The sequence below is a fragment of the Lycium ferocissimum genome, chromosome 2 (assembly GCF_029784015.1).
Source record: "Lycium ferocissimum isolate CSIRO_LF1 chromosome 2, AGI_CSIRO_Lferr_CH_V1, whole genome shotgun sequence".
Taxonomy (NCBI): domain Eukaryota; kingdom Viridiplantae; phylum Streptophyta; class Magnoliopsida; order Solanales; family Solanaceae; genus Lycium; species Lycium ferocissimum.
Genome location: NC_081343.1, coordinates 53,568,320 through 53,590,367, shown reverse-complemented (window position 1 = coordinate 53,590,367; position 22,048 = coordinate 53,568,320). Strand labels below are relative to the sequence as shown.

General features: G+C 35.1%; 2 protein-coding genes across 2 annotated transcripts; both read right to left on the bottom strand.

Annotated features, from left to right (window-relative positions):
• Window positions 1–5,244: 5,244 nt before the first annotated feature.
• LOC132047749 (uncharacterized) lies at window positions 5,245–8,438 on the bottom strand. The gene is made up of 4 exons (XM_059438749.1): window positions 7,916–8,438; window positions 7,123–7,603; window positions 6,301–6,970; window positions 5,245–5,553 (listed from the first exon to the last, which is right to left on the bottom strand). Exons 1-4 carry the CDS (start codon window positions 8,436–8,438, stop codon window positions 5,245–5,247), a joined length of 1,983 nt encoding a protein of 660 aa, XP_059294732.1.
• Window positions 6,172–10,545, bottom strand: LOC132044557 (uncharacterized). Its single transcript, XM_059435062.1, has 2 exons — window positions 9,408–10,545; window positions 6,172–8,716 (listed from the first exon to the last, which is right to left on the bottom strand). The coding sequence occupies exons 1-2, from the start codon at window positions 10,247–10,249 to the stop codon at window positions 8,710–8,712; spliced, it is 849 nt and encodes a 282-aa protein (XP_059291045.1). The 5' UTR covers window positions 10,250–10,545; the 3' UTR covers window positions 6,172–8,709.
• Between the last annotated feature and the right edge of the window lie 11,503 nt (window positions 10,546–22,048).

Genomic DNA, 22,048 nt, shown 5'->3' with positions numbered 1-22,048 from the left:
GAAATCCCATGTAGCATATAGCTTTGAATATGTTATTCCTTGTTATAAAATAGGTGACACTATGCACATAAATATTTCATTCTTGCTTTCCACTCAACATACTTAGCACTTCATGAACATTTATGAGAGTAACTCCGTCTCTCTCGAAGCGGCACTATGTTCGTATAGGAGCTTTCGATCCAAAATCTCATTAAGAGTTAAGAACTCAACATCTAATAACAAGTACTAGTATATCTCTTACTTATCTCCATCAATAACTTGTTGTTATCCTTTGAAACCATAACTATTCATTTCATAGTGCTAGGTCGGGTTGCCATTATTGGTGGACCTAATTAACTCGAGGTTGTTTTTCACCAACTTCCTTATAAAAGTTTTAGCAATTAGATTACCGAAATTAACTTCTTCTTTTTTTAACTCCGTATGTAATTCTTTGTCACATTCATTGAGTACTCGAGTGCATTCGTGTTTTGATAATTGTCAAGCGATTAACCGGATAGAGACGTGGTACCGAATCTCATCTTGCAAGAGTTGTATAACTACATGAACTCAACCTATGCTTTAAGTCAAATATTGAATGAGTGATCTCTATCCATCCCGCATGCTTCCCACATATATACAAATACTAGTATGCATATCTCCACCCAAAAAGGTTACTTAAGTATTAAAAGCCAAACACATGTATCAATAACTTTTGTTATCCTTTTGTTTAAACCATAACTATTCATTTCATAAAGAAGGCTTGCTAGGTGGGTTTTCAAATTCTTAGTAGTTGTTAGAAATTTACCTAATTAACTCGAGGTCTGTTTTGTAACCAACTTCGTACCTTTATAAAGTTTTAGAACTTAGAAAATCGAGATAAAGATTATGTGGGAATTAGATTTTTCCATTCGGTCTGATATGGCGGTTTACACCCATGAACGGTGGTCGTATTCCAATTTACGCCCATTTTTTTAACTCCACATTTGAGGTCATATGATTAAATACGACCGTATTTCACTTTACCCCGTATTTCAAAACGTGTTGGGAATTAGCTTGCTCATGATTGTAATCATTGAAATACCTTTCCAACGGTATCTTACGGGGGTCAAACGGACATCTGTGCAAAAAGTTATGGCCATTTCTTGATTGTCAAAATCAAAATACGGACCGTAAATCAATTTACGGCCCGTAAACCGAATTTACGACCAGCATAATTTGCAATTTCACAGGACAGTATATATTCATCCATATCAGTTCAACTCATTATTTTCACTCCCTCGAAGCCCTGCACCCTCTTTCCATCAAGAACACCAAGGTAAGCCTATTCAATTATTCCAACTCAGTTCTAAACCTATCCTCGTAATCTAAACAAGAAATTATCATTCTAAAACTAGGGTTTTCACCCATCTCAAGGTTCAGAATTCAAGGTTTTGGAAATCTCCTTCAAAGCTCTATTTAATTCAAGTTTTGGAGCAACTAAGTCAGAGTTACTATCTACGTGTGAACATCATTGTTCTTCCCCATCAAAATTCATAAAATTATGATTTCTCTACTAAACTAGGGTTTCAATACAAAACTAGGGTTTCTATACCATGCTGTGACTATATCCATACCATGATTATATTACGTATGAATTGTTGTAATTCCATCATTGAGTTCTTAATATTTCTTTATGATTATTGAGAATCGTCCGTAATCCATGAAACCCATATCTTGTATTCCATGGTTTCTTGCATGCATGTTTTAGCTAAAATGATTATTTCATGAATATCCTACATGTCTACAAGTTTTCATGCAACCGTATTATATAATTACTTTCATGCTATGCTACAAGATACACAAACAAATACAAGTTATTTCATGAAACCACGTTTACAAGTTATTTCATGATATCCATGTACAAGCAAGTTATATTCATGAAAACCATGGGCAGCAAGTGCCGATTTTACGAGTTGCATTAATTACGAAAGGCTTGCTTTAGTCTCCTAGTTTGTTCCACCCATTTAGGACGATCTCTCATAATGATCGGATCCTTTCATAATATTATTAAATCTCATGTCCACCCGGCTTTTACTAGGATGCAAGTACCGTAAACCTACTCACGATACTTTACACATGTTATATATGTATATGTACTCATGCTCGGGATCATGTTTCACTCGGTTATTATCATGTCCCATGTTATTTCTTTCGGTTGCTTTACATACCAAGGCATTCAATTTATCGCCGGGGGCACGCATTCAATCTATTTACGGACGACGCCTCGCCTCAGTAGGATGCGCACGTACCCTTATTGGTGAGCCCCATTTCGTTCGGGTTTAGACATTGTCATTCTTTAATTAGTTTTGCAACTAAAGGTATGGGGGCCTTGTCCCGGTTTTCTCGACGATTAGAGGTTTCATAGACTAGTCGGTTTAGTTATGTTAGACATGCAAGGTGTTTAGCCATCTTTGGCTCAACTTATGTTATTTCCGTTGATTTAAACAAGTATTTCATTAAATTATTATGACATCTCATGTTTTATAAAAGCTCATCACGTTCATGCTATATTTCCGCTCATGTATGCCTCGCTGATGATTCGAGAAGCCATGTGGTTCGCTCGGTCACACGCGTATGGCACCGAGTGCCGTGTTTTCCCCGGCCACGGTTCGGAGCGTGACGCATTAGTTGGGCTTGGCTAGAGGTAGTCAACCTTAGGTTCCTTGGCTAGAGTTAGTCAAGTGGAAGTGTTTGCAATCGGTGTATTGCAAAGGTTGAGGGACTATGGGAGTTAGTTCCTAGGTTGCTACTATTGTAAGGGTTGAGGGATTATGGGAGTTAGTTCCTAGCTTACAATAGGTTTTAATCTGAAGTTGCTCGTGTAGTGGAGTTGAAATCCTACTGGCTAGGTCGTGATTTTTTAGTCCCTTGAGCAAGGAGTTTTTCTCAGTAAAAACAGTGTCTTCTTTACTTATTGCATTGCATAAGAGAACTGGTACTCAACTAGGTCCCTCCATACATTATTTGGTGGACGCATAGCCTACATCATTCATGTTGAAGATTTATCTGATTTATTTCACATAATATATTTATATGCTCGATTTAAAGTGGCTTGACTATCACAAAGTTGAGCTCACACTTTGCAAAATCAATGGATTTTAAAAAAAAATCCCTCAACCACTCAACTCCTTTCTTTGCTCTACTATTGCAAGTCTATTTCTTGATTTTAAAAGTTTTCACCTCCTCCCAAGGTAAAAGCCCATCATGTGATAAATTTATTCTCACATACTCGATATTCAATTTACACTGATATATCCTTATAAAATAGTATGAAACTTAGAATTTCTCAAATCTTTAGTTTTCTAAACAAACCAAGAACTAGACTATTAGCCCTTCCAACACGCTTGCTTACACAAGTTAAGCTACGATTCTTCCATCATTGTTAGTTAACTTGATCTAGGATCAAATAGAGTATTGACCTCTTTTATATTTAAGTGACCAAATTTATTTAGCACTTTAATTTCTCAATGTAATGAGATTAACTCAATCCATTAACCCCACTATTTTGTATTAACTCAATCCATTACCCCCACTATTTTGTTTAATCTTGATACCCAACATAGTATCAATTTGTCTAAGATGCTTTATTTAGAATGTGAAAATAGAAAACCTTGTCGTTTCTATTCTGCCATATAAACCTCTTTATTTTTATTATATCGTAGAAATCTCTCTGTTTCTATTATGTCTTCGTATCATTGCTTGCTAAACATATCCACAAATTAACTAGCATAAAATAATACTTTTCATAAAAAGTCACAACTTGAAAGAACACAATTTTTAAATAACAACTTTTCATGAAAAAGCACAACATTTGCCCTTTGAAAGTACAAAAATAATTGTCTAATGTAGATTTTTAATCATAAGCAAACACCCCCACATTTTGACTATTTCATGCACATATGAAACTTAAAGCTGTCAAGAGACATTAAATTCATGAAAGGTCATTAACCGTTAAACAATACTCCATCCATTCTATAATAAGTGGTGTTTTAGGCTTTTCATTTTATTTCAAAATAAGTGGTGTTTTAAGATTTCAAGAAGAAATTGATCTTATTCTTCCAAACTTACCCTTATTTATAATCAAGAATCATTAAGTAGCTTTTCTTTTTCTAGGCATTAATTAGGGGTAAGTTAGTAAAAACACTCATAATTTTCTAGGAGTGAGCAATTTCTTAAGGGTACGTATAAGCTAAAAGCACCAACAAAGGGAGTATTAAAATGTAAATACCATATATTCTCATGATCTCATAAAGATATAAATCAAATTTCAAGTACTGATATGATAATTATATTGTCAAGATAATCTGTCTTTACAGTGGATTGGCAGATTGCAGAGGATATTTGGGTACTCTTACATCGTGGTACTTCGAACTAACGTGCTGCACTCTTATATTGTGATACTTCAAACTAATGTGCCACTGCTTCATCGTACTTCTTGTTGACACAATTTTGCCTAGGTACAACTTTTGAGATACTTAGCTGGAAAAGCTGATTCTCATGTTAATTTCTTGTTGAAACAAAGTTGAGGTGAAGGTGAAAGAAAGACCGACGGCAAAATGAAGGTCTCCCGAAGGACCGTGTATACGGGCCAAATTAAAGCTTTGTGATTTCAAAATTTCGCTTTGAACTACTATGCATGGAATGTGAATGATGATCGAGATCTTGATGCTCCATGATGAACTAGATATAATTTCGTAAATGTTCCCAAAGTACAACAAAGCAAGTAGGCAAATGGGATCTTGTGAAAATTCTTGATATCAGGATCAGATATCACAAATATCCTTGCGGATAGGTCATGATGTGAATGCATCAGATCTCATCTCAAAGACTTCCAATCTTTTTTTTTTTTAATAAGTTCATCCATCATATATTTATTCATAAAACATACACAGAGGGGGACTTAATGCCAATACCTCCTATAAATTATGTGCTTTACATGATAGAAGCATAGAGGGGGTTTTCCTCCTCTAATCCGCTCACAAAAAAGGTCATCTGTCCAACAAAGGATTCTTCAAGTAGAATCCTTAGTATCTCAAAAACCTTAGCCAATTCCTTTTTTATTAGTCCTGATCCTGAAGTTAACCAGTCCAGCTTTCTCCATAGTGTAGTTTCCCCTAGCAGAGGTAGGGAGTTGAGAAGAATGTACAAAAATTAGTGAAGAGTCTTTGATGGCCCCAAACTTAGCCAAGGAATATGCCGTGGTGTTAGCCTCTCTATAGCAGTGGATCACCTTAGCTTTGAGAGTACTTTATCCTGAATCTCGGCAATCCAGTGTTGAAGCTTCCAGGTTGGTTTGCTTGTACCATTAATCATATCCACCACTATTTTGGAGTCCATCTCAAGAATAAGCGGGTGAATATTGTTCTGTTGACACCATTTCAAGCCACAATTAGCTGCTTGAGTTTCAGCCATGTTGTTAGAGCAGAAATTCATAGAGGCAGTGAAGGCCATAATTAGATTCCCATGATGATCTCTGAGGATGCCCCCTCCACCTGCTTTGTTGGCTCTGCTCATTGAGCTACCGTCGGTATTAAGCTTGAAAAACATCAGTGGCGGTTTCATCCAAAGAAACAGGGGTAGATTGCAATTTGGGTTTATATCCATCCACTAGAATGCATAGTTCCCTCCACCGCCTCCCGTAGGACAAAGCTAAATTCTTTTCTTAGAGCAATCTTAAGATTAAAGCTAATCTCATAGATCACTCTAGTGAAAGAAGTTTTGACCTTTTCAAACCCAATTTTGCATCTTTCCCTCCACATCTCCCAGCAGGTAAGAGGAGGGTTAAGCTTGTAAATAAGTTTGAGTGCCTGATTATCGGTTTGGATACTCCACCAGCTCCACATCAGTTCCTTCAAGTGCCTATAATCATGATGAGGGATTCCAAAAGAGTTTTCCAGGAAATTCCAAATCTGTTTGGCACTAACACTTTCCACAAAAAGGTGGTTGGCATTTTCTTGGCAAGGGATGGGGCAGTAAGTGCTGTTAGGTTTCTGCTGATTTTGTTGTGATCGAGTGTTGGTGTTGCCTTTCTTGTATTTCACAGTGTTATTATCGAGAGGAAGTCTCTTAGAGAAAATTCTCCAGTTGAAAAAAGAAACCTTAAAAGGCAGGTGTTTATGCCAAACCGCATCAAGGTGTCATTCTTTTCTTGCATCTAGTTGTTTTCCTGGCTGTAGCACAACTAAAAGAACCATCATGAGTTAAAATCCAAAAACATTGATCAGGCTTACCTTTATCAAATATCTGGATCTGATTAATATATTAATGCAGATTTGGAGGCACCATCGTCTGCAATCTCTCGTTGTTCCATCTGTTTTCTATGATAAGCTCCTTAACTTGAGTATTTCCAACGGCAATGTCTCTGTTAACGAACATGGATAATGGGCCAAGACCAATCCAATTATCCCACCAAAACAAAACGTTCCCTTTATTAATTTGCCATAGCATGTGAGGTTCTGAGTCTTGCTTGATCAGCATGAGTTCCTTCCAGCTTTGTGATTGTCCTGATGTCCACTTTCTTGCTACCAAGTTAACTCTTTTACAATATTTAGCATTCATGAACTTAGTCCACAAGTTATCTTCTATTCTAAGTCTCCACCACCTTTTCATAGCGAAAGATGTCTGAATATCAACTAGGCTCTTGAAACCAGCACCACTTTCATCCTTTGGATAGCAAAGATATTTCCAGGCTGCCCAGTAATGTTTCTTCTTACCCTCTTTTTCGCCCCAGAAGAAATCTTGTAAATATTTCTCTATTTGAGTCAAAACATATTTAGGAGGAGATATAGCAGCAAGTAGGTGCATAGTCTGTGACTGCAGGACTTGTTGGATAATGACAGTTTCCCTCCAAATGACAATAGATTTCCTTGCCAAGCCCCAGCTTTCTTTAAAATCTTGGTGGTCATCTATGTGAAATAACATATCTTTTTCCTTCCTGTAAAAATAGGGCAGCCTAAGTAAGTAAAAGGAAAAGTTTTATGATAGAAACCAGTAACTTTTTTAATCTTTTTCCTAATCTCCCTGTCAGTATGAGTAGCTGTGATGAAGCAGCTTTTTTTTGCATTGATCTTCTGTCCTGAGATCTGTTTATATCTTCTCAGCTACCTCATAACCCTTCTCAGAGACTTTTCCTTCCATGAGGTAAAAATAACCACATCATCTGTGTATGCAAGATGGTTTATTTGTGGTCCCTTTGCTTCCATGGTGAAACCAGTGTATTTCCTGTTGTCAAAAAGATTATTAAGCATTCTAGATAGAATTTCAGCAGAGATTACAAAGAGAGAAGGTGATAGGGGGTCTCCCTGTTTGAGTCCCCTAGACGAGTGAAAAAATCCCTTTCTATCTCCATTTATCATAACAGAATACCATGCATTTTCAACAAGTCTTCTGATAATGTCAATGAAGGTATCATTAAAACCCATTTTCTCAAGAACCACATATAGAAAAGCCCAGGACACTCTGTCATAGGCTTTCTCCATGTCAAGCTTTATGATCATGTTCTCCTTTTTTTTGTTCTTGCTCATATTATGAACAATTTTCTGAGTAAGGATAACATTCTCTGTGATTAATCTATCACTAATGAAACCTGTTGATTTTCACAGATAAGGCTAGGGAGATAAATATTCAGCCTTGAAGCAACTATTTTTGAAAGGATCTTATTAGAGAAATTACTGAGGCTAATTGGTCTCATTTGGGAGAAACTATCAGGAGCCTCTACTTTAGGGATTAAAATGAGACAGGAATGAGTGTAAAACCTAGTCAGCTTCTTCCCCGCAAAGAAAGAGTGAACAAAGTTAGTAACATCCTGTTTAATAATATGCCAACATTTATGGTAGAAAAAACCATTATAACCATCAGGTCTTGGGGCACTTTTAGGGCTAAGATCTCTAATTGTTACCAAAGATCTCCTCTTCTTCAGGCATTCTGGTGAGCATTTCGTTGTCCTCACGACTGATGATACTATGGAGTTGATTGAGAGCTCCAAAATCATCTCCATTCTGTTGACTGTCATTGCTAAAGAGATTACTGTAAAACCGGACAACAGTATTTCCTATGTCATTGGGATCTTCTATCCAATATCCATTTTCATCCTGGATTCTATGGATATAATTTCTTCTTCTCTTTTGTTTGATGACACTAAAAAAATATTTAGAGCAAGAGTCCCCTTCTTCTTTCCATTGAAGATTTGCCTTTTGTTGTAAAATGCTACTTTGAAGCCCTAAATATCTGGTGTATTCAGCAGCCATCTTATTCAAATCTTGCCTGATCTTCTCACTCGGGTCAGCATCCATGATGTTTTCTTTGTCTTTCACAATCTTTTCATAGAATTTGACCTTTTCATAAATATCCCCTATAGAAGTTTTGGACCAGTGGCTAAGTTCCCTGGAAAGATCTTTTAGTTTCTCTTGGAGTACTCTCATAGCATTTCCCTGATGACACCTATTCCAAACTTGTTCAATGAGTTCCTCAAATCCTGGTTGTTCAACCCAAAAATTCAAGAATTTGAAGTAGGAGATATACGGTTGATCTGAGTAGCTAGTCTTAATGAGGAGAGCCTTATGGTCAGATCTTTTCCTAGCCCGATGAGTGGCTAAAGTTTGCCACCAATTCTCATTGATAATAAGTCTATCTAGCCTCTTATAAACCCTCTTATTTGCCTCCCTTCCATTAGTCCATGTGTAGATGTTTCCACTAAAACCTGTATCAAAAATATTACAGTCATCCATACATTCTATAAAATCAATGTTGTGCTTAACTCTGTGAGGTGTGCCCCCCTTCTTTTCCCCCAGAGCAGTGATGCAATTAAAGTCTTCGGTGACAGCCCATGGGCCTTTCACCAGGGAGCTAATATCCTTGAGATTTTTCCATAATCTTTTCCTCCATCTAGCCTTAGTCTTTGCATAGACTGCTGTAAAACAAAAACTAGTGTTAGTAGGAAGAAATTTCATATTAAGTGAGATTTGTTGCTTATGGTTAGACAAAATAGTAGCGTCTATAGAGTCATTCCAAAAGCACCATGTTTTCCCATTTTTATTAGCAACGGCATTGGTGAAGCCTAGTTTTCTTTTGTAGAAATTCAACTTGTCAGCTTGAACCAAAGGCTCCTGGATAGTAACCAGATGAACTTTGTTCAAGTTGACAAGTTTAGTAAGTCTTTCAAAAGATTTTTTTGGATTTGACACCCCTAATATTCCAGTTTATGACGTTAAACATAATAAAATTATTGGGGGTAGGATACTGTTCTTCCATCCTTCACTCTGCTGGCAGAGTGAGCTCGGGTAGTTTGTAGCTTCTTTTTCTTTATTTTATTTCTGCCCCTTGGTGATAGTCCCTCTTTTTCAGTGATTTCATCCATCTCCTTTTCACATTGCCTCTTCGATCTGTCATACTGGTGAGATGTAAAAGTCTCAATGAGTTTTAAGGCTGTTTCGTCCTCTTGTCTTTCCAATTCCGAGCTAGAGTCCCCTTGTTTTTGCCCCCCGTTGTCTCCTCCTTCATTATGTTTATCCTTATCAATGTTTAGCATTATGGTTATTTTCCCTCCAGTAGGTTTTTGCTGTCCCGGTTTGAACTTATCCTTTCTTCCTATGTCTCGTTCCCTCTGTGAACTTTCTTCCTCTTTGCTTGGTTCTTTGTTCTGCTGCCGGTCCTCATAGCTATAGCCTATGCTATCTTGCTTAGTCAGGCTGTTGCCAGAGTTCAATCTCTTGTTTATTTCATATTTCTTTGCTTCTTCTGCTTTGCTCTCCTCATCTGGCTGGCCGTGCCCTTGTATTTCCTCATTATCCTGTTCTTGGAAGCTTCTTTCAGTTTGTTCTGTTCTGGCCAGGCTGTTGTCATTTCTCTTTTCTCTTTTCTCGTTCTGCTTTTCCATAGGTTCTTTGAAGCTAGTAATATTTTTTATCTTCAAGTTTCTAGCTTCTTTCCTCTTCTTGTTCTTTTTCTTTTTCTTCTCATGATCCTTTCTCTTTGCCTCAGTAGCAACTTTCTTCTTGCTTTTTGTTTCTCTATTTTCCTCTGTAGCCTTAGCTTTCCTAGTTTGTCCCTTGATGTTGCTATTTTCAGCAATCACAGGAACACTACTGGAAGCCTCTTCATGTACCACAGATGTGTCCCCCTCATGATTTTCTTGGTGAATATTATCAGTAGCTGATTTCTCATGGTTGGAGATGTCCTCGTCAAGGTTCCGATCTTCCTCTTGTTGATTAGCTTTGGCTGCCCTTTCCTTCATTTTTAGCCTTTCCCATACTCGGCATTGCACTATGTTGTGTCCTAAAATCTTACAGTGTTTGCAAAATTTAGGGACTCCTTCATATTCGATTTTCTGGTAAAATCCCTTGAGGGAAGTGTTGGGGCTTTCTAGTCCAATCCAAATCTGATTTAGTTGAGGTTTGGTTAAATCGACCTCGACTCTAACCTTTGCCTAGCTTGGCCTTGCCCTATGCTCAATGGCATTATCGAGTGAAAGAGGAACCCCTACAGGTCTAAGAATCTGTTTGACATAATGGGCGAGTACAATGGAATGGAAGATTGAAGAAGAAGGAAGGCTTGCACCATAGAGAATCTTCGTGAGGAGAAAAATCCGGTGTCCATTTCTGGAACCACAGATCGTTTGAACCATACACTTTGGAGGTCTTCCTCATTAAACACATCTATGAATACAGTACAATAATCATAAGCCCCAATTCTCACTTCTCTATTGACCTTAATTTTTTCATCGAAAATGAATCTTACTCTTTTAATTTGAGGTCGAGTTTGAAGGAACTTACCTATAATAGTGCATTTACACTCTTCAGCCATAAACCCATAGAAATCAGCAGCTTGGAAGACCACCGCCGGACCACCATTGTGCGAGAAGACTTTGGTTTTCACGGTCGGGTCACCCATTTTTTTTCCAGTGGGTTTTGGTTTTGGAGGGGCAATTAGTGCAGAAGCATAGCCTTTTGGGGTAATTGCTTCCCCTTGTATATTCGCTGGTGGTGTTGGAGCATTATTCTCCCCTAGACTGATATTTAGTTAAATGTAGTTGTCGCTTAAGGATGTTGTTAAAGGGAGGAAGAATCTGACAGAAGATGCCCACTCAGCAAGTTAACCTTGGGCGTATGTCGTCATATGTCTTTATTGCTCAAATGTTTAACTAATATAGCAATGTGGGTGTTCTAGAGTAACATAATTGCTGATGTGAATGGAAAAAGGTATAGAGAGTGTGGATTGCTTCATTTCCGGGCGGGAGGCGATTGACATCCTTTTGCAAAACATGTTTTTGTGCACAAAATGTTTTGTAAATTTTTTATTTTGCGGCAGAGATTTTTGTAGGAACTAGCCTTAGCCGTCACAGAATGATATATTGTTTTGACATTTCCAAAATTTATACGAGATGTATTTGGTTTATGGTGTCGATGACGTATTCAAATGTTTATGCAACTGTATTTGGTTATTCTCTATGGCTCGACTCTTGGGAGCCACTTTGAGTAGAGGCAGAGTTTGGTGAAGTAGGTGTTGTCATACCCTATTTTAACCAGGGTCAAAATAATTTATGACATCCCGATAATTCTGGGGTTAATTAAATTTAAGAGTCGCCACCTAATTATTTACGGTGAATTAGGGCACCTGAGGTTATTAAAGTTATTATCTAAAGTTAATTTATTTTTAAAGTCTACGAAACCAAGTGATTCTAGGTGCGGGTTCAACTAACCTAGAGGGAAGGTATTAGGCATCCTCTAAGTTCCATTAAAAATGGTTAATCCGTCCGGACTCAATTTTAATTAGGCTAAGTGTGAATATTTTTTAAATGATTGGAAAATAGTTTGTAAATGTTGCTAAGGTCTTAAATAGTAATGTTTTCAAAAATAAGATTTGTAAAAAATAAGATAATTTATCCATGAATAATAGCCCCTTTAAAGATGATTTTTGACAAATATGATCTTTAAACTAAAAATGATATTATACGAATATGATGATGTAGAAATACCCAGACTTATATTCTTAAGTACGATGAAAGGTCATAAGTTCCTTTCTATTTTTTATCACTCTTTATTTATCCAATTTCGGTTAAAAATATGTATAGTTGGATAAATCTTAAAATAATGCTTATAAAGTATACTTGGATTAATACTCATATATATTAATGACGTCTTGAAAATCTTTAAGACAGTATCACAAGCATGGTTCTTTGACTCAAAATACGTAATCATACTACTTTGAAAATCCATTGTTCTAAAATAGATAAATATTGTGAGTATTGTAAATAACTTAATATATAATAAAAAAGATGAAATTTATGGAATTAACTCTTGGTTACTTTTAAACTAACTATCCATTATACTAATACTAAGCCACTAATTCTATTAAGGTTCATTCTAGCTAAGGAACCCAAAACAAAGTAAAATGTTAGTTGATTATACAAGTTAAACATACTAAGTAAATAAAGAGGGAGGAAAACATAGTTAAATGGGCTCAACCCATTTACAAAAACTGCTGCTACAGTGATTCGATTATTTAGTTGGCTTCGGCCCAATTTTTAATATATTCTTTGATCACATCGCTCGTTCATTGGGCTTAGCCCAGATTTTTATTTTCTGTTTTGGCTGCGGGCAGAGTTGTCACGGAAGAGGTCATATTGGGCTTTTGGCCCAACGCCGAATGCAGGAGGAAACGAGTCCCCGCGGACTCATATGCGATGTTCATGCATAAAAAAAAAAGGAAAAAGGATTAATAAATAATCAAGGAATAAAGGTCAAATGACAAAGGGTAAGCTCCAAGTAAATCAATAGATTGTGTATATACCATGTATATTTTATGTATACCAAAGATAGAAACAAACCAAATAAACAAAAAATGCGATTTACAATGAACATGCCCCTATCGTCTATATCTCAAGAAAGGAAATCACAAAGACAATTTGTTCGGACAGCAAACTATATTCTAGAATAATGCTTTATTTGTTCCAAACTCAAACAACTTTGAAAGGTTCGCCTCATGTGTTGTTGGGTTTGTATTTTATTCCTTTTAAAGTTCAGCAGTAACAACCAACTATAACAAAGAAACTCATTAAGTGCAACAACCAAGATAGCAATCAATTATTTATGAGGAACTTTGTATTATCTAATGAACTAGAATGTTTAGCAAGCTAATATTTCGCACATCGTATCCAAATAAGGAGAAACTAAGCATTTGAACCTTCGAAACTTTTCATACTATATTAATAATCAATCTCTAATAAACGGATGTGGTCAGTTCAAGAAAAGCAGAATCTGGGCAAAAACAGATCTCAAACCAAAATTGACATTTATCCTTAAAAAGATCTTCATTTAAACTCAAAACAAAAATCATTTCATGCCCATGTTATCAAAGGAAACCTATTTTCGATAGAGAAACAGTAACTTTAAAACAAATAAATAACTTCGAAATCATTAGCAAATATTCAGTCCCTTCAGGATTCCAAAGGTTCAAGTTGTTTGAAACAAAGAAACTAGGGCTGGAAAACAGTTTAGTCGAAAACTGGAAGGCATGGATATTCTATTAACGAGCGATAAGACGTCGTGATTACAGAAGGAGTCAAACAATGCATAAACGATAGTTTTGTTTTTTTTCTTTTTTCTGATAAGCTATTTTAATACTCTGATTTGTTCTAATTCAGGCAGCCCAGCAGATAAGCATTGAAATTCACTAATCACATAAATTAGCATGGAGACCAACGCAGAATCCAAACAGAGCAGAGCTAATTACACTTCTTAAAGCTAAGCTGTGAATCTGAGAGAAAAGCGAAAAAATACAGTGGAAATCAAGCAAAGGAATGAAAGCAACAGCCTACTCAACTGAAACAAGATATAACAGATTTCGAGTAAGTACAAATCATCAATATGTCTATGTCCTACTTCAACAAACTAAAGATCCGAGAAACAAAATCGATATAGAAAACATGAAAGGCAAACTATTCATCCTATATTTGTGCATACTAATATAAGATAAACCAACCAACAAACCAATCTAAACCAAAGAATTACTCATGCTCATCACTATCGTTTCGGGTAGGATTCAAGAGATAAAGCTAAACTTTAGATTCAAGCTTCGGCCAAACACTTTAAATTCGAAAAATGAAATAAACTCCAACAAATGTGCCTTGTACTTAATATATATGTTCATGTTCACAAAATCACATTAATCGATACAAAGGGACAAGGACTGCACACAATACGTTTCGTACTATATGTGAATTTGTCTTAGCAAAGAACGAACAACAAAATAGAAATAGAGATAAGGATTTTACCTCTTGTGGGTGCAATGAAACTGGGACGGGGTCACGAATCTACTCTCGTAACGGCAGATTCAAATCCCAGATCGAAACGGACCCGAAAGTTATGTGGCAGACAACGTTCAAGACACAAGTAAAGTAATTTTTCTCAAATAGTGTAAGACCTTAGGGGTAAACTAGGATCCAGAAAATCTCCCCCCTTCGGCTGTGGATTTAGAGACGTATTTATAGGGGTAGAAAAAAAATGGCTAGGGTTTTTGTTAGGCGGGAATTTGAAAATGGATTCAAAGTTGAATCAAAGTGGACCGTTCAAAGCAGATGGTCACGGGTTTGAACGAACTGGTAAAGCTTTTGATTTTCTCTGCATAAAAGTCAGATTTTTTAAAAACTATTTTGGCCTCTTTTGTTGACCCCATCGCTGATGATGAAAGAGAGGATATTATTGTACCAAAATGGTGTAACAAATTCTGTTCGTGGCTAAAGATGGGGAAAGGTTTATCCGAAAATGGAGAGGAGGAGAAAGAGAGCTTGGTTTTCACTCAAAATAGAAGAAGAGAGCAGTGGCGTTGCACAAAAATGGAACGTTTTCAAATCTGCCATTGATGGAGAAAAATGGAGCTTTGTGGAAAGAGGAAAGGAGAGAGAGAGGAGACGGCGTTTGAGAAAGAGAAATAGATTAGGGCTGAAGGTTTTTGTTTTGTCACATTTCATTTGGGCTGGATCGGGTAAAACGTGGGCTGGATCGGGTCGGATGAATTGATGGATAATGGGCTTGATCATTTGGGCTATTAAATTTAATATATGGGCTGGTTGTTTGGGATCAGATGTTGGTTGAAAATGTGGGTCTTTCCTCCTCCATTTAATCACTTTTGGGCTTTTAATTTAACAACTAGTGCAATATATGTGAAGATAAATAATAATTAGTATGTATAAAGTAAAAATTTAATAAAGTAGAATTAATTTAACGAGCACAAAATCCTAAAATGAAGCGATGACGAAATATTTGCGATAAAGTAATACTAGTAAAAATAGTGAAAATGGAGGCGGTGGTATTAATAGTAGTAGACATAAAAATAACAGCGAAAATATTTAGCTCGTTAGTAAATTTAAAAGCCCAGGGAAATAAATTGGAATAAAGGAGGGGCAAAATTGGGTGTCAACAGGTGTTCCGAAGTCAGGAATTTAAGGGTATTCACCATTTAATATATATTTATGAACTAAAGTAATTTTGACCTAACTGATCACCTATCAGTCTATATCTACACTGGTTACTGCCTAAAGGAAGAAAACAATCAGTCAAAATGTATCTCGACAATCTTGACAAGCAAAGGGAAAGGTAATTGAACAGGTTCTCGATGGTTGTTCTTTCTGGAGTCAAAGTCGAGTCTCTTTATCATAATTGACAAATAAGAATCTCCAATTTCACATGCAAGATTGTTATGTTCCTTCTTTATCTTATGCTGTTGAAATCAAAGTGTTAAAGATTCCATAATCCACAGCTGACCGGTGCACGAGGGTCTTTTAGGATTACGTTAGTGTTGAGAGGAGAAAACAAAGTAGATCCTGCGCTAAGAAAGGGGAGTGCACGTTGGTCATCTTATCTCTGGTGATGGGATAGAATTTGGACTATTTTCAGAAGATCAAGATGAACTTGGTGTTGTTCAAAGAAATCAATAACTATATATCTAAGTCGGGATAGGCGCCCATTTGATGCGCTGCAACTGTAAAGTGAATTATATTTTTCCTTTTTCTCAGAATTTGCCCTTTTTCCATTATTAAAATGTTAAAAAAAAAGCTTTATTTTGGCCCCGAAACGTCGCTTTGCTTTAATCATCTTATTAGGTTTCCTCTGTTCCTCTTTCCCCATAACAGGAAGAAAATCGTCTCCTATTTTACTGTAGTGAATACTATTCAACTCGGATGAATTCCACAACCCAAATCATAACGCTGGTGGGAGAATCTGTTCGCAGGTTTTCAACTCCAACAATTCTCATCAGCCGCACAGAAAATCAGGCCAATTACTCTGTCTTCTCCTGCCATCGTCTCCTTCTTTAGGGTCTGCTAATCTCATGTCTGCCATCGCTTACTTTGCAAAATTGCATAAACTTCAACACCCTCCAATTCCAGCAACGAAAACACAATATTTATTCAATTCAGCAGGTATAACAATTCTTCCACTTATATACCGGGTTTAATTTGGATTTGAGGCTCTAGCCTTTTGATAAAGGCTACACTACTTTCATCCCAATTTAATATTCACTTACTTTAAATTTGTGTGCGTGTTCAAGGACGGTCTGTCTATCACCCACAAAGACAATAAAGAATAAGAAAACCACACGCGATATTCAGGCAAGTATTTTACCAAACTCCTAATCTTAAATAAACTTTAATCTTCGCTGGAATTGGTTTTTTTTGTTTGTGTGTTACAAAATATGTTTTTAAATGTAACTATTATAGGGAAGAAAGATCAGCAAGCCGGGCAGGTAAATAATTATGAAAACATAGTGCAGCAAGCTGTGAAATACCTTATCTGCAAGACGGCCTTTAATACTATTCGAGAACATATTGATAATGTTTACGCCATCATCTAGACTCCAATGATCACAACCAATTGTAAGTAATCTTTAATCGTCGCTCGACAAGGCCTAATTGACTTTAAATGAGATTTTATATAAAATCGGTAGTAGACTTTACTGTTACAGTAAAATTCATTAACCATACGTGAAATTGACTGTAGCAACAGCGTACAAAACTCCTTCACCTAACCAAAATTTTTGGCTGTTGCGTCCAAGAAAAGTTATGAATTCATAATTTGCTTTAATTTATCTTTACTCTATATTTTGATGATGTTTTATCTTTATTTGTACTAAGGTTTAGACTTTAAGTTAATTATAGTAATATTCTTAGCGTCCTTCTTCACAGCTATCAGAATGTCGTTGAAGGCATTTAGTAAAAAAGAGGGTATAAAGGGCCTGATCCTCAGTTGGCATTTACTCTTGAAAAGGAAATCTTGGATACTAATCCAGGGGAGGGATGGATGGTGTTGCAGGACTAAATGAAGCAAAGACGCTTTCACAAGTAGCAGTTACTCCAATTTTGGCTGCCTAAATATTTCCAGATACTGTATAGGTGTTCGACGGCAGGTGTTCACATACTTAAAGTGGAAAAAAGCCATATCTTTTCTGCTGATCTTTAGAAGAAGTATAAGCCTAAAATTGCCACTTAAACTTTTTTTCCTTAATGCTTTTGTTTTGTACTTTTATTTTATCTTTTATTATAATGCTTTGCATTTATTCCCTAAACTCTGAATCTGGATTTCCCGCGTTGCATCTTTTTGCTGCTACAGTTGATTTTCTTTCACTTCACATTATTATAGCTAAGAAATCGTAAAGAAGAGCAATTCAAAACCTCCGGTGTAAAGTAAGCTCGAGGACGGTATAATACTTCACATTTGATTGGTGTAGGGTGTTGAAATGTTTTTGCTTGATTTTAGGTTGGTCATAGCAATAAGATTTCTATATATTGGTTAGTTTGTCCTCCACTTATTTTTTGTTAAGATGGATTAATATTTGTAAGATTCATGTGCCACTTCAATAAGAAGTTATAAACTTATTACTTGAGTTTTAAGTTGTCACAACATATAACGACAGGATTATTTGATCAATCTTCTTGACTTTTATTTAATTTTATTGGTTGTCGCGTCAAAAGTATGCACACTTAGTGCATTTAATTTCTCTAAATAATGATCATTTAGTACTCTATGAGTTTTCGTCTATGAACAAAGGACTTCTCTTTATTTTTATTAGATTTCAGCTTATCATAATGAAGTTCATTTTCCGGATATCATAGAAAGGTAAAAGGTTTTCCTGATATCATTGTTATTCGAAATTGGTGTTGCTAGAGAAGTATAAACCACTGTCTGTATACCAGGCATTAATACTTTTAGATACTATTGGACAACATCAACATCATCTGCATATCTAAATAATTTTAGTCTCAATGTGCTAACCTACGTTGTTAATCCAAGTGTAATTTTAATGATTCAATCTTTTAGTTATACATATTTTGATACCTTAAAACTTAATTAATATTTTTATTTATGATTTCTATCCCAAATGAGAAGCATGTTTGATAGTCTACATTATAGCTGTTTCTATCCCAAATGAGATTTGATTTCCTGCTTGTTGTAGGTAATAACAACATATCAATATGTGAGGGCCGATGGTTACTAAGGACATGTAAATTTTGCAGGTGACACTGAAGCTTATGCTCATGTTTATTCAAATGTAAGGATCGTAATTGAAGATGCTCATTGAGTTATCACAAATTTGTTTATGGTACAGATTTTAGTTGACAAAGAAATTGCTGTTGAAGTGTACATTTGAGGCTCTATTCAATGAGATGTCGTTGAAATACTGGAGCGAATATATATTTGTAGCTTCATTGTATAGGGTAAGAGATTTTCTCCCGAGCATGTTGATGTCACTGTGAGAAAAAGAGAGATATGCTCTTAAGTAACAAATGGCTCATGTTGTGCATGTAAGAATTTTTCAAATCCATTTTTTGGTCTTTATCATAGAATAGAATCTCTCTTTCAGCCTTACCTATCCTTTGTAAATTTGTACAATCTTAATTTTTTTTTATTTTTTTTTTTTTAAATCTATTACTGTAGTGTATTCATGGGTTAAATAGTATACACGTGTATAAATATCTTTGAATTTAATCATTTCTTCTCCTTATTATAAAGTGGTGGAGTCCTCTCATTTAGATTAAGCTAGAGAAGATATGGGTCCCTTTCACTTTTACTTTCAGGTGCTTAAATTGGAATATTGGAATATAATGTATAGCGACTAACTGGTTTTGTTTTATCAAAATTTAAAACATCAATTATTTAGTCACATTTTGGTTTCTTCTATAATCGCGCGAAGCGCAAGTAATTTCTCTAGTATATCTATAAAGCGGGGAAAAATAATGCTAACTTGGCACCCCTCTAAAGCCAGGATTCATAATTATCTTTTTTCTCATTTTTTTAATATTCTTTCCTAATTTTCTGTTTTAAAAAATCTATAGAAAAAGGCAGGCAATACATATTCATTTCTTTCGTTATTACCTTAATTATCTTCCGTCATTATTACTACTAATTAATTTCTTCCCTTTAAACCTTGCTAATTTTTTCAAAACCCATCTACATGTTGGTAACCGGTTACTCATCAATATAAAGCAGGGATAAATAATGCTGACCTGGCACCCCTCTAAAGCCAGGATTCATAATTATTATTTTTCTCATTTTTTTGACATTCTTTCCTAATTTTCTGTGTTAAAATATCTGTAGAAAAAGGCAGGCAATACGTATTCGTTTCTCTCATTATTACCTTAATTATCTTCTGTAATTATTACTACTAATTAATTCCTTCCCTTTAAACCTTGCTAATTTTCAAAACCATCTACATGTTTGTAACCGGTTATTCATTTGTTACGACAATTGAATTGAAATTAAAAGGGGTATTGTTGAAATCTCTTTCGATCTAAATTTTCAATTACACTTTGAAAGCTCTTTCGATCTAAATTTTCAGTTACACTTCCATTCTAATTCCCTTTTTCGATTCAAGAATGTGACATAAATTTTCAGTTACAAAATAGCTCCTCATCTTACCATATGAATGGTTTTCCACTGCTAAGCATTAGATCAGTGCAGATTCATACATATCATACATATAAGAAATATTGATGTGGAGCCAGAAAGTGGTACAAATAAAATGACGAAGCAAGAGAACCAAAGGGCGTCAGTAGAGTGAGTTGCAATACTACATAGAAGTTGCAAAATTGTACGTCCTTATCTTATTGAAAATGTTTGTTTCTTCTCTCACTTTGTGTTACCCATCTTGATCCATATAATTTCATTTTCTTATGCCAGATTGGTCAGAAATTAGTTGATTATTATTGTCAGTATTTCATAGTATTAGAAGGTTTGGTCTTAGTTTTGGAGAAATTGTGTCAATACTGTTAATTATATATGGCCTAGAAAGATTTAGTTGATTGAGGAAAAAAAAAAAAATCAAACCATTAAATTGTCTTATTCTTTGGTATGAGATGAGATTTATTTCCAGTAGATATGAGAGAGGAAGCGTTAGATAATTCAAATTTTTACTTACTTAAGTGTGTTCTAATTCTCTTTTCTTATTGTATCCAGTAGAATTTTAATTTGTTTGCAAATCTCTGTTTGGACATGATTTCTTTTAATGTATTTAGTGAACTAAATTTGTGATCAATAATTACAGGTATTTGAATTATGACAAGAATAAAAACATTTCAAGATATCTTGATTTGCGGACCTCTTTGATAGTTCGACCCTTATCCCCGCATTGAGGATCTAGAAAAGCTTCCTGCTGGTGTGACTATTGCTGGTATTAAGGATGTGCACTCCTCCCTTAACAACGGTTTTGAGTCCTGAGTATAGCAAAATCCTTAGTAGGGAGCACTTCCCCATAATCTGTTTTTAAAATATATATATGTATATACAATGTTATTTATATATTTCTTGTATATTGAACCCACTTGGTAAAAATCCTAAGTCCACCACTGCGTGGTACGAATCCAAACATAATCGGGGTCTAATGCGGATACCGGACACCGGATATGAAAACAAAAGAAAAAACTATTGCTGGTGTGCTTTAAAATTTCAACTCCAATTTTATTGTGTATAGAAATCTTTCGTCGGTAAAGAAAATTTTTAAGTTCATTTATATAAAATTTTATGTTCTCAATTTTACAATTAATAATAATTTTAATATTTTAATTTGTATAGTAATTAGTAGTTGTGCGGTGATATTTACAACTCTTAACTTTAATTTTACCTTTTCGTCTCTCTATACTCCTCAAAGTATTCTTAATTAGATAAAAAAATTACATAAAATTTAGATATTATATTTCATTCTCTTTTCTTTGGTAGGAACAAATTAAATGCTTCAAGCTGCATGCATGTACATCTATATCTTCATTTTACTCATCTATTATAACAAAGTGTTTTTTTTTTTTTTTTTTTTTTTTTTTTTTTTTTTTTTTTGGTATACTGTATTTATAATTTTTATATTTGTAAGATAAAACAACATTTCGCACAGTGAAATTTACTAGTACATTAATAAAAAGACAAATACACTCACTAGTTTGACTTTTTTCTGTAGGAGTGCTGCAAACTCCAATTCTGATGGTAACGTCACTAACCAGCATTTAGTGTTAAGAGTAAAGTCCGACTTTTGCTCCTTCCCTATTAAGTATGTTTCTCAAAAAGAATCTAAAGAAAGACAGGTTTATAGCTTAGTGGTTTCAGTGAGCACATATACTATAAGATATTTTAAATTTAACAGCAGAAAAAGTAAAAAGCTTTTCTTCCGTATATGCATAACGTATGGCATCTCCAGCTAGCAATTCCAAAAAATTATCTGGATTTCAACAAAATAGTATTTATTCTTAGATATTTCTAAGTTACTATAGTAGTACTGATGATGACGTGAAAAACTAAATACTGATGATAGGTGAAATAAGAGGATTTATCTCCATTTTCTATTGGCTTACCAAACTTGAAGCTTTGAGCTCTCCTAAAATTTTCTTTATTAAGTGGTGCTAATTATAAAATCTTTTAGAGTAACTTGTTTCCTAGCTATTCTTTGCCAAACTAAATAACTGAAAAATAATGTGTACGTAATATAATTAGTTGGATGAACTTTACACCCTGCAACAATCAACAGTCACATTGAGTTGTGTAGATTAAACTTGCAC

Coding starts and splice junctions, on each gene's coding strand:
- LOC132047749 (XM_059438749.1), bottom strand. CDS start 8,438: ATGAGAGTACTCCAAGAGAAACTAAAAGATCTTTCCAGGGAACTTAGC. Junction 7,604..7,915: donor TGAAGAAGAGGAGATCTTTG/GTAACAATTAGA, acceptor GAAAATCAACAG/GTTTCATTAGTGATAGATTA. Junction 5,554..6,300: donor ACGAGAGATTGCAGACGATG/GTGCCTCCAAAT, acceptor ATGTTTTTCAAG/CTTAATACCGACGGTAGCTC.
- LOC132044557 (XM_059435062.1), bottom strand. CDS start 10,249: ATGAAGGAAAGGGCAGCCAAAGCTAATCAACAAGAGGAAGATCGGAAC.